This window comes from Camellia sinensis, chromosome 6, assembly GCF_055761805.1.
Source record: "Camellia sinensis isolate YWXY chromosome 6, ASM5576180v1, whole genome shotgun sequence".
Lineage (NCBI taxonomy): Eukaryota > Viridiplantae > Streptophyta > Magnoliopsida > Ericales > Theaceae > Camellia > Camellia sinensis.
The window spans coordinates 185,673,915-185,686,683 of NC_138966.1; the positions used below are offsets into that span (position 1 = coordinate 185,673,915).

At 33.2% G+C, this 12,769-nt stretch overlaps 1 protein-coding gene across 1 annotated transcript; it reads right to left on the reverse strand.

Moving 5' to 3' along the window:
* Window positions 1-4,325: 4,325 nt before the first annotated feature.
* Window positions 4,326-7,994, reverse strand: LOC114260032 (uncharacterized). The gene is made up of 6 exons (XM_028200085.2): window positions 7,573-7,994; window positions 7,180-7,335; window positions 5,576-5,656; window positions 5,343-5,468; window positions 4,765-4,860; window positions 4,326-4,600 (listed from the first exon to the last, which is right to left on the reverse strand). Exons 1-6 carry the CDS (start codon window positions 7,673-7,675, stop codon window positions 4,521-4,523), a joined length of 642 nt encoding a protein of 213 aa, XP_028055886.2. The 5' UTR covers window positions 7,676-7,994; the 3' UTR covers window positions 4,326-4,520.
* Window positions 7,995-12,769: the final 4,775 nt, after the last annotated feature.

Here is a 12,769-nt window from a genome sequence, read left to right on the forward strand (position 1 = left end):
GGGTAGCGATTGCTCATGCTCAACAAATTCTTCCTACAAGCTGGGTTGGTAATCCGCCTTATGCTTTAGCTGTTTTACTGTCTATGGATGTATCTGAGGCCTTTGTCTGATTTTAATATATCATGAGTTCAAAAAAAATAAAATAAAACAAAAAATAGATGTCAACCCTATTTTTAGTCCTGCACAAATTTTTAGTTAAATTTTTTTTTTTTTTTGAATTCCTCAAGTGAGATTTGCAATCCAGACTTGTTTGTTTATTATAAATTCAAGTAAGACTAAGCCCAAATTACCCACAAATTCAATCTTTAAAAAAAAAAAAAAAAAACCTAGATTGGTTATATAATTTGTTAAAATTAAACTCTAAAATTATAACAAGATCAAAATAAAATTATTTTTATGATGAAAGACAGATGAGAATCAAGGTACCAATGCACTATTCCGATAATCTGCCATTTATGAGAGAAAATAAAATGCTACAATTTTGTATTGTATTACTTGGGTTGGGTATATAATATTTAGTGATATGATCTAACGATCTAGATAATTTTAAAGTATCACGTGACTGTATTCCAAGAATACTTAATAATCACTCGTTAATTGGGAAGTCACTAGTATAGTAAGAAAGTAAAAAATTATTATTAAAACGTCAATTATTTTTTCTATATTTTCATACATCTATTTGTAAAAAGTGAAAAAGGCAATTAAAAATAATTATTTTTCCAATAAATGAGATGTTGAAAAAACAAATATAAAATTATGATTCAAGATTCAAGCCGTAGTTTAAAAAAAAAAAGACCCAAGCCATGTTTGGTTTGTTTTTCAAAGAAAATTTTAAATTAAAAAAAAATGAAAACTAATTTGATAAAACAAATAACAATTTTTTTTTTGAATTTTTAAAAATTATTTTTGGCATTCCAAAATATAAAATTATATAAAAATAGTAAATATTTTTATTTTTTATTTCTTTTATTAAATTGATTTTTAATTTTTTTAAAAAAAAATTCTGAAAATTAAACGAAACATGCCATAATTTTTTATTTTTTATTTTTAACTAGAGCACAAACACAGTTGCACTTACATGATTTTGCAATTAGTTTTTCTAATTCACACTGAACTATCACACTCATGAACACTTTAACAATAATTTTAAAGATTAATTTACTTTGCCCTAAATTGTTAACAACCTTATAATTGTTTTAATGAAATACCATATGAACCTAGCCTAGTCCAAACATTTGGCCTCATTTGGGAACAGATTATTTTAGTATTTTTTTGATTTTTTAACAAATATATGAGATAAAAAAATTAGTATATTTAGAATGACATTTTAGTTTTTTTATGAAAACATGTACAAAAAATAGAGAGAAAAATAATTTTTAACTTTTTGGTATAAGTTATAGGCTTTTTGATTTTTTTAGGGTTCGGTTGGGAAGTGGGTTGGCTTTTCGACTTTTTGGCCATTTTACCCTGAGGCTTAGGAAGGGCTTTTATGCTTTTTTGACTTTTTGTTAAAAAAAAAATACAATGATTATGGGTTAGATGTGATATTTTGTCTTATTAGACTAAAAAATTTATTTTGTCTTCTTGTGACTAAAATAGCCCGAAACCCAACCCAATCTTTCTTTCCAAACGAAGCATTATTCATTTTTTAACTTTTAAACTAAAACTATTACATGTGAAACGAGACTTAAATGGTTTAAAAATTTATCCTAACCCTATTTTGGGGGCCCAATACCCAGCCCCCCAGCCCTATGATGAATAAATTTAGAATCAAATTGGACTGGAGGAGGGGTACATCAGAGGCCAGATAGGATTCAGAATGAGTTTTTTGGGCCGTAGAGAGATAGTTCGAAATCACACAGATCACATTAGGCCCCCAAACATCCAACCTTATTAAAACATAAATAAATAAATAAATAAAATTGTTTCATATAAACAAATATTTATGAAGAAAACTATTAGTGAGATGCCAGAGATGATGTTGCTGAAGGTGGTAGCCAGGGAAGCAGCTAGAGGATTGTTTGAGTTCACCAACGGATCGTTGGAGGTTTCTAGTGAGAGTGACTGGATTTGATGGATAGAGGAAAAAGGAAATAAAAAAATGTTTTGAAAACAATGAAAATTTTTTTTTTTTTTAAATTGCAAAAGTAATAGAAGTTTTGAACATATCTTCCCTTTTTTTTTTTTTTCAAACAAAAATAAATGAACTAGTAGGTATATAACAAGCACGTCTAACATATGTATTAATAAGCTGACAAATAAAATTATGAGAGTGTAAAGTATGTTATATGTGGGGACATAATTTTTGAATGACAACACGTGGCCGAGGTGCCACGTGTCTTGGTCATGACGCCGAGATTATCTCGGCTAGGCCGAGGTTATCTGCGAAGATACCGGAATTCGGAATAAACAGAAAAAGGACAAGAGTCTTAGAATGAGAGAGGACTTCAGTTTGGGTAAAGATAAGACTCTTAGAGAGTTTATCCCAATCCTCCCGGGAGTCCAAGATTAGCAGTAATCCTAAGTCCATTGAAGTTAGGCTTCTATTGAGACTAGGTTTGTGTTGGCTATAAAAGAGAGGCACCCTCATGGGTCTAAGGTAGGCTTTTTATGTTCTGAATAGTGAGTTAAGCACTTTTGCTATCTTTGAGAGATAACTGACTTGGTCATTGGAGTGCCCCCGGGTGGACGAACCACCGTCGGAATCTCTTCTTTTTGTGACAGGTCGTTCGGGCTTAATCTTTTCCGCCAGTGTTTTCCAGATGAGTACTAGTTTGGCAGTGTCGTCGAAAATTGACACACATAATTTGGCGCCGTCCGTGGGAAAGAAAGGAGAATAGATGGCCAACGACGGACAGAAAGAGAAGGTTGGGGACGACACCTCTACTGAGAGTGGGAAACACATTGACCTTGACGTCGAAGAAGACAACTACAACGAAGAGACTCGTGATAAGAATCACGGAGAAAAGGACGTTGGCCAGAAAGGCAACGTGCCAAAGAAATCAGACTGAAGCGGGTATTATAACGAGGATGACCTCCAGGTATGGAAGGATAGATGTCTGTAGAGGGACGACGAGATGAAGGGAATGGCGGACAAATTGGCGGACCTGCAAACGGTCGTCAATTTCATGATGCAGAACAACGCCATGCAGTCACCGTTCCCTTTACAAGATATGCCGATTCCAACGGCCAAGAAACATGCTCAGAAAGGGGGACATAACACAATTCCTGCAGTCTCTCAGCACGACAGGGCAAAGGGGCATTTTCACCGGCCTTCACAGGAGGTCGGGCATGGAGAATCAAAGAGGGCTTGAGAATGATGCTTGAGAGTTGGAATTTACAAACTAAGATTGGTTTAACACTTGTTGAAATTATAAAAATTTACAAGTTGAAGTTAAATCAAGGTCATGTTTAACACTCGTTGAAATTTTAAAAATTTACAAGTTGAAGTTAAACCAATGACATATTTAACACTTGTTGAAATTTTAAAAATTTTACAAGTTGAAGTTAAACCGAGGACATATTTAACACTTGTTGAAATTTTAAAAATTTATAAGTTGAAGTTAGACCGAGGTCATGTTTAACACTTGTTGAAATTTTAAAAAATTATAAGTTAAAGTTAAACCGAGGTTATGTTTAACACTTATTGAAATTTAAATTTACAAGTTGAAATTAAACCGATGATATGTTTACCACTTATTGAAATTTTAAGAAAAATTTATAAGTTGAAGTTAAATCGAGATCATGTTTAACACTTGTTGAAATTTTAAAAATTTATAAGCTGAAAGTAAACCAGGGTCATGATTAAAGGAATGAATGATATAGGTTCCATCACCTCAGGATGCCGAGGTAATAGAACCTAGGGGACAGTTGTGGGGACATAATTTTTGAATAACAACACGTGACCGAGGTGTCACCGAAGTGCCAGTCGAGGTGCCACGTGTCCTGGTCATGACGCCGAGATCGTCTCGACTAGGTCGAGGTTATTTGCGAAGATACCGGAATTCGGGATAAGCGGATAAGAGACAAGAGTCCTATAATGGAAGAAGAGTTCAGTTTGGGTAAAGATAAGACTCTTAGAGAATTTATCTTAATCATACTGAGAGTCCAAGATTAACAGTAATCCTAAGTCCATTGAAGCTAGGCTTCAATTGGGACTAGATTTGTATTGGTTATAAAAGAGAGGCACCCTCGTGGGTCTAAGGTCGTTCGGGCTTAATCTATTCTGCCAGTGTTCTCTAGCTGAGTGCTTGATTGGCAGTGTGGTCGGAAATTGATACACATTATATATACAAAAATAAAATAAAAAGAGGCTAAGATATAACTAACTATGAATGAACTAGTAGCATGTAACAAGCTGTAGAATCACATCCCTCCATATACGAGTGTGAATGTGCTATATAATAAACTTTATTCATATCCCCTGAATTTGTACATATCAACCAAAAACACATAGCCAAAACAGGGTATCAGGCAACAACAATCACTCACAGAAACCTTGATGCATCTTCGTAGTATTTCTATTTCCATACGATCAATGGAGCCAACACCATCATGACAATAATCAACCAATTGACGATACCTTGTGATATTAAGCTAGCTGTAGATGTTATAAAAATGAAGCAGAGTACATATTAGTAAATAAGATTAACCACTCTGCTTATTTTAGGGGAAAATGTTTTGTTTCTGCTAAAAATATATTTGTGATTTTGGTTCATCACAAAAAAAATAATTCAATGGGACTTTTGAAGTGAGAATCTTAACCTTGGTTGGTACCATTATCAGGCAAACTACGAGTTGGAGAAGTAGATTTGTTCATTACATTAATTCCAAGGCCTGAACAGTCCATTCCAAGTGCACCTTCAATCACATATCAACAATTCACAGTTCAGTGTATTATCTGTATATTTGTTGAACAAATACTCTCTTTAAGCATGCCAAGAGATCAGGTTTAACCCAAATCAAATCCGAACCCAATCAAAATATAAGAACATGTTTAAAGAAATTTGATTTGATTACTCAATTACATCCAAATCTGGTCCAATTTTAAACTGAAAAAATTTAGATAAATCCCATCCAAAAACTATTATTTATGGGTAACAAAAGTCTAATGTCTTTTGTGTTTAAATATCAGTTGTTTTTGGCATGTAAAAGTTGGATGTAAATAGGTTATAATGTCAAAAAAGTCAGACCAATTCAGATTGCCATTTTATCAGATTTTGCTCAGTGTAAAATTGTCGATTAAAATTTATTTGAAATATCTCACAGAGCAAAAACTTCCCCAAAAAAATCTCACAGAGCAAAACCAACACAACTATAGCAAATTGTCGGCTTGTAATTACATTCTCTGAAGCATGGCAAAGAAGTCATATTGAGTAGATTATAGTAATTCTGGCTGCATTCACACGAATACGTAAATGGCGATGTCTTGTTGCATTTGCCTCCTCCACAGTCAGTCCAGTAGCAAGCTAGAAAACCAAATACAAAAACAAAAACAAAACAAAAAAACACAAACATGCTACTAAGAAAAATTATTAATCAAATGGTAATTAAGATTACTAGGGTTGGCGATTACGATCAAAAAACGATGTATTAGCATGGCTTTCTTTATCCTGAACAGGAGGGGCAGCTTCCGTGCAAGAGTAGTCTAGTGTACCTGGAAAATTAACAACTGTACAGAGTCACAAAATCTGATTCATCACTTCTTTAAGTTGCTAATTACAATTTTAAAATAAAAATTTAAGATCTTAAACCACAGTATGAGCTAAATCATAGGTTGTATGTTTGACTTGTGTCTTTTTTCATTCCTGCAAGAAAGTTAGATGTGTACAACACTGAGACCAACATGAGCCATTCGACACAAGGAAGAGGCAACTAAGATGTTTGCTGAAAACAACTTGATAACAAATTCATACTTGATAGTTACATTATTGTGTTTTTATGTGCCTGTGAGAGCATAGGTGTATTATTATATTTCATAGGATTTCAGCAAGACCCAATGTTTGGCAGCGTGTTTGTTTGTTTCTGTTTTTTTAAGTTTTTGGGAACAAAAATAACGAAAAACCCAAAAATATCCGTTGTTTTCATGTTGGTTTTGGAGCATTTCGCAAAGCATCGGAAAAAAGCTATTGGATTAGCCTTTTTGTTGAGTAACAGTTTTTGAAATTTATAAACAAAAGAAGTTTTTTTTGGATTTTTTTCCCTCTATAATAGTTTTCATAAACAATTTGACAAACAAGTTTATAGCAGTTTCACATAATGAAAACAAAGAACAAAAAATGAAATCACAACCATTCAGGCCTAAATTTGTGCAGCAGCATTTTATAATCTAATCTAATTTATTAAATAAAAACACACAACTCAGAATATGTTTTGAAGTTATGTTACATATTTTCCCACCTACGCAACTGTCTAGATTTTTATCTTCAGTTTTTATTTTTACTTTTACTAAATTCATAGAAATACCATACTATAGGCCACATGAATCTATATATGCCACCAAGAAGGTAGTCTCCTAGGGATTATTTGTTTGTAAAATACTCAAATACTAGAATAGCTTTAGGTGTAACTTCCAAATATGTTTGCTTTATGTTTTGAAATATGTTTGTTTTGTGTTTTGAAACATGTTTTTGGAAGAAAAATTCCGAAAACATGTTTGGTTACAAGTTTTCTCAAAAAAATTTCAAAATACTTCTTTATTTATTACACATCAATCAATCACTTTTTCTCTCTCCTCTCTCTTTCTCAATCATTTTTTCTCTCTCACGCACATCTACTCAATTACACCAAAATATCAAATCATTCCAAACTCCAAAACTATTTTCAAAATATCCCTAAACTCTCTCCCCAAATTTTTTTTTTTGAAAATTTATCTCAAAACACAAATCAAACACAAACAAAATCTTTGGAGAGAATAACGGTAAATTATATCATAAAATTGATCACTATTAATAAAACTTTTCCATCGAAAGAATTAAGTATCCAAAGAAGATCAAGTTAAACTTCAAAGCCAATTCTTATGTCATACATGTGACGATGCCAACCACTAAAATAATGCATTTTACTATCACCACATTCATTGTTTAGATTGTTCAATGAAAGCAGAAGATTTGCAAAAAAAAAAAAACCCCAATATGATCACAGAAGAGAGAGAGAGAGAGAGAGAGAGAATTCACTCACAGTTGGGAATGACACAAGGGAGAAACCTGAGATCATTGTCAAGGGCAGAGCCAGTTTGTTTCCAGCCAGGATCACATTGACATTCAAACAAGAATGTGCTATTTGTTGCAGGCTTGCAAGTCCCCTTTCCACATTCCACTCCTTTGCACACAGCATCTGTTGATGAAACAAACAAAACAGAGAACAAGCCCCAATTCATGATCAAAATTCTATTTTTTTTTTTTTTTTTATAAATAAAATCCCAAATTCATGTCTTGAACAGTCAAGTCAATTCAACCCAGTTGTTAAATGGTAAAAAAACCCAAACCCATTATAGAATTGTAGAAATAAATCACAATCTGATAGTTTAAAAGCCAGAGGAAGAGAACAGAGGGTACAAGAGCAAGAACAAACCAAGGTAAGGGGACAGCATAGGAGAAAGAAAGTCGGCTGTGGCAGTCCAACGCTGCAGAACAAGAAGGTTTGCAAGAATAGCTATGATTCTAACAGAGGTCATGTTCAAGGCATACACAGAACCGAACAAAACAGAACAGATGAGGAGAGAGAGAGAGAGAGAGAGAGAGAGATGAGTTTGAAATTGGGGCTTCTTAAATGAAAAGGTTCTATGGGGGTATAGGTGGAGGATACGGATGGGTTTAACGTGGGTGAGCTAAAAGAGGTTAAAATGGGTCAAGTGGGGTTGTTGGGAGTTGGGTTATGCTTCTTCTTCTACCGCAATAACTCTCCCATCTTTTTGCAGTTACCATGCTTCTGCCACCAAGTTATGATTATGAATATTTGTGGTCTTAATTACAAATAATAAAATGGTCTTAATTACAAATAATAAAATAATAAACTTTTGTTATAAGAGCATCAGCCGCTATTGTAGAGAGTAAAAATTGTAAAAATGTTATCTATCAGTCTCGTTATAATCGTCTGTCATTTTGCCAACATTATAGTTCCTTCCTTGATGAAGCGAGCTATTGTTCATTTCTACAAGAAGCGAATTTGGTATTACCGGATGTTCGCCCGAAAGTCCGGCTGGACAACCGGCCAACAAAAATTTTTATTTTTATTTTTATTTTTTTATTTATTTTTTAAAGAATTGTTGGTAGGCAACTCATCAATTTAATTAAAAAAGAAAGAATAACAAATACAATAAGAAAATAATATTTTAATAGAACTGAGTTAGAATGGAGAAGATTGAGTTAGAATGGAGAGTTTGATGCAGTAGGTACTAAAAAGGTGGCTAAATAAAATAGTAAAATAGCTTTTTAAGTTCTAATTCGACTAAAAATTTAAAGAGGCTAATGCAGATGCTCTAAGGCCTCAACCTACCTAAATTTTACCTTAAAATATTATTAAAAAATTCATTCCCTATTTTAGGAACCTCTTTTTCATCTACTTATTATTAAAAAATTCATTCCCTATTTTAGGAATCTCTTTTTTATCTACTTCTCTCAGCAAACTCCCTATTCTTTTTCTATTCTATTAAAATAATCTTTTTAATTACTTTCTAATTTAAATTTTTTTAATAATAAAATAATGAAAACACATGCCAACCAAATACCAGCAAGCAGCAGCAAAGCAGCAGAGGAAAACAAAAAATGGCGGTCGACCGGGAGAACAATCGGGCGGTCGACCAGTCAAGCCAATTTTGGGCATTTTTCTCCTTCAGCTACAGGGCACTCACAGGACATCCGGGTAGACATCCGGAAGGACATTCCCTGCATGCATTCAACAAAATAAAATAAGAATTTATGAATTATATGGGAGCTATAGTGACTCCCTAGAGTCACTATAGCAACACTTATATTTAGGGGGTTGGATGAGGGATCAGCTGGAAAATGATTTCTGAAGAATTAACCCCTTATAATAGCAAAAAGCTATTATAAGGGAGCTATTGCAGATGCTGGTAGGGTTAGCAAATTGATTTTTGTTATGAAAATTAGTAATATTTGATTATCAATTGAAGTGATTTTTAATTATTAAGGCTTTGTTTGGAAATAATTTTTGTAGTATGATTTTTTATTTTTTTTTGGCTAATTAACCTGGCCAAATTAGCTTTGTCTGGGAAGATCTTTTTGACTTTTTTGATTTTTTGACTTTTTTTGTGAGAGATCAACTGAAATGATTTGGTTTGTTGACATCATATCTAATTGACTTATTTTGTTTGTGTTTATCCCTTTATGCTTTTTTAAGTCCCAACCATTTTCTCAAAACGGCACTAAAGTTTTGAGCCGATTGTTATGAATAGATTTTTTCTTCATTACAAGGCTTTTGTAGTGTTTTTGGATTGTTTTGAAAAGATGGTTAAAAACTAATTTATTTATTTTTTATTTATTTATTTATTATTTTTAGTGTAAAAAATGTGAAAGATAATGTGACCAAAAATAGGCTAAAATCTAGAAGACAACTTTTAACCATCTTCCCAAAATAACCCTTTGTTTAGGTATTGGTGGGTTTGGAGGCTGGTCACGATGGTGGGAATAGCTAGTGCTGGTGGTAGGAGGTGAAAGAGGTGGTGCTTATAAAGTTTAGGCTTAAGAGTTGTTTGAGATGGTCTAAATAAATATATATTTTTTATTTTTTATGAAAAGATGTGTAAAAAAATAGAGAGGTGATATGACTCAAATAAGTGCATTTATTTAGTTTATGTCAAATAGTGTCTTAGGCTTTGTTAGGCTATCCCAATTGGGACTTAAAAAAGCATAAAAGATAAAATAAGCTAAGCCTTCATTTGGGATATGGGTTGACCTTTTAGCTTTTTGACTTTTTGGTTATTTTTTAGAGTGAAAAAGTCTCGTTTGGGATAATTTTTTTTGGCTATTTTGACTTTTGTGAGAGAAAAAATAAAATGATTATGGGTTAAATGTGTCATTTTGTCCTATTTAGTTAAAATAACCAATTTTGTCCTATATGACTATTTTAACCCAAAGTAGTATCCCAAATATAGCCTAAATAAGTTAATAAAATAAAATATCACATTTAAATTATAATCATTTCACTTTTTCTCTTACAAAAGTCAAAAAAAAATTTCCAAACAAACTTTTAATCCTAAATTAAAAAAATCTCAACTCCAGAAAGTTAACTAAAATATTATGAGGTATAAATAAAGAGAGGAGAGATTAGACATGTATAGATATGGGGATTTTTTCTTTAGGATCCCTGTTATTAAGATTTTATAACATAAATGACATTTAATATTTTAATAATGTCTAAGGTCCCTCAAATTAATCCAGTGAAAATTCGATTTCACAAAGAAAATTGGTTTAGAGAAATTTATTTCTCTAGCCTTCCCTTCTTTCCAGAGAATTTTTTTTCTCTAGCCTTCCTTATACTTCCCACTCTCTAGAGAAATTTTGGAAATTAAATTTCTCTGGCCTTCTCGACCTTTCCTTGGATTTCCCACAAAATTACCTCTCCAGAGAAATTTCCAAACCACTCCAGAGAAATTCATTGTTTTCATAAACCAATTCTTTTATACATTTCTTTTACATGAATGATAATAGAGTTACCAATATCAGTCATCCAAACACATTACAAGACCCTAACTACAACTAGTTTTCTCCACTAGTGGAGAAAAGCTTGCTTACAATTCTTACACAAGGTTAAGGGTTTTTCTATGAGCATATCAGATTGCGCAAGTCCTCAATCCTTGCTTGTGAGATGTTAGTGAAAGGGAAAACCTTGAACTTGTCACTACCCTCACAAATCAAAGTCAACCGCCCTATTGTTACCTCTGTTTGCATTTACCATAAAAACAAAAACACTAGAATAAGAATGGGTTTTCAACTGTCTGGTGCCAGATGTTAGTTGCATGACAAAAATAAAAATATGACTGCATTTGAAGTTATCTTTTAGAATGATATGTTGAGCAATACTTACCATGCTAGAAATTATATTACTTCTTATCATTTAACAATTGGCATTCACATTTCAGTGTGTTATCATTTTTGTAGTTTTCTGCTCATATAGGTTGCTTATTCAAATGTCATCTTACAATTCTGACTTAAGAAAATACCTCACAATGCATTGGTTTGTCATTGCAGCTCCACCATTTGGAGGGAACACAGTCAACATATTGACACCATCCGTAGTACTTGTTCATGTTTACGTCATGAAGAATTGCAACAATAACTCCTGCAAGTCTGCATATTGAAGAGACTCCTCTTATAAAATCCCATCTAAAAAAAAACACTATATGATGCAGAAATATAACATGTTATAGAAACAAATATAAAAAAATAAAAATAAACTCACAGAAGACAAAAAAGAACAATAAAAACAGAGAAAATCTTACCAGAGAAATTAAGAATTTCTCTAGACTTTCCACAGAAATTCACTTTAACCCAGAGAAATTCTCTCAAAATTAGAGAAATTTCCCTCTCTACCCCAGAAAAATTCACAAAAACCCAAAGAAAATTCCCTCCCAACATAGAGAAATTCACAAAAACCCAGAAAAAATTCCCCTCCAACCCAGAGAAATTCATAAAAACCCAAAGAAAATTCTTTCCAATCCAGAGATATTCACAAAAACCTAGAGAAAATTCCCTCAAACCCAGAGAAATTCACAAAAACTTAGAGAAAATTCCCTTCCAATCTAGAGGAATTCATAAAAACCCAGAGAAAATTCCCTCAAACCCAAAGAAATTCACAAAAATTGTGAGAGAGAGAGAGAGAGAGAGAGAGATGATGATGATAATGATGGTTAAAAATAAATTTATAAGAATGTATTTGGGTGAGGCCTTTTGTCAAACAGTTTAGATGCATCATTGAGATGGCAGAGCTTACAATTCCTCCAAAAAACGGTGCCATCAACATATTCTCTCTCACTCTCTGCTAATCAACAGTCTCTCTCCTTGTAGGCACACACACATGCGTACCAAGTGAACTATGGGAATAAGCTTCAAGGTTTTGGAGATCAAGGGCATGGCATTGAAGGCATCGAGGGCGTATTGGAAAAACTCAATCTCAATCTCTCTCTATCTGTCTCTCTCTCTCTTTCTCTCTCTCTCTACAGCTAATCTCCATAGCCCTTCTGCTTCGAAACTCGCCTCGAATCACATCACAGAGGGCTACGACAATCCACACAACCTTGCTGTCGCTAGCGGCTCAGCCGTCACATCCCACGCCTTACACCCTGCATTGCAACCGTCAGCGACGTCTCTGGCGGGGATGTCGAAGACGCCAGAGTTTGTGATCTCGAAGGTGGACGATCTGATGAACTGGGCATGCTGAGAGAGTTTGGAGTGAGAGAGAGAGAAAAAAAAATGAGGTTTGATTTCAGTCAAATTTCTCTGTGATATATGGTTGTGGGACTTGAGGGATCTTAGACATCATAAAATAATATTATGGATCTATTCCATTACTAAAAATGGGGGAGGGACCTTAGACTAATTTTCCCTAAAGATAATAGAGAATCATAACGAGATAAAATAAAAAGGGATGTAACGAGTATTTTGTAAATAGAAATCTTATCAGGCACGTCTAATTCTGTATTTAACATTTATTTTTACTTCGTTTATAGCGATCCCGGTTTCTCTTCCTTTGATTGTTGTATTCTGGACTTAGGTTTCGTGGAATTAGTGGTTGTATGTCTTGTTGTTAT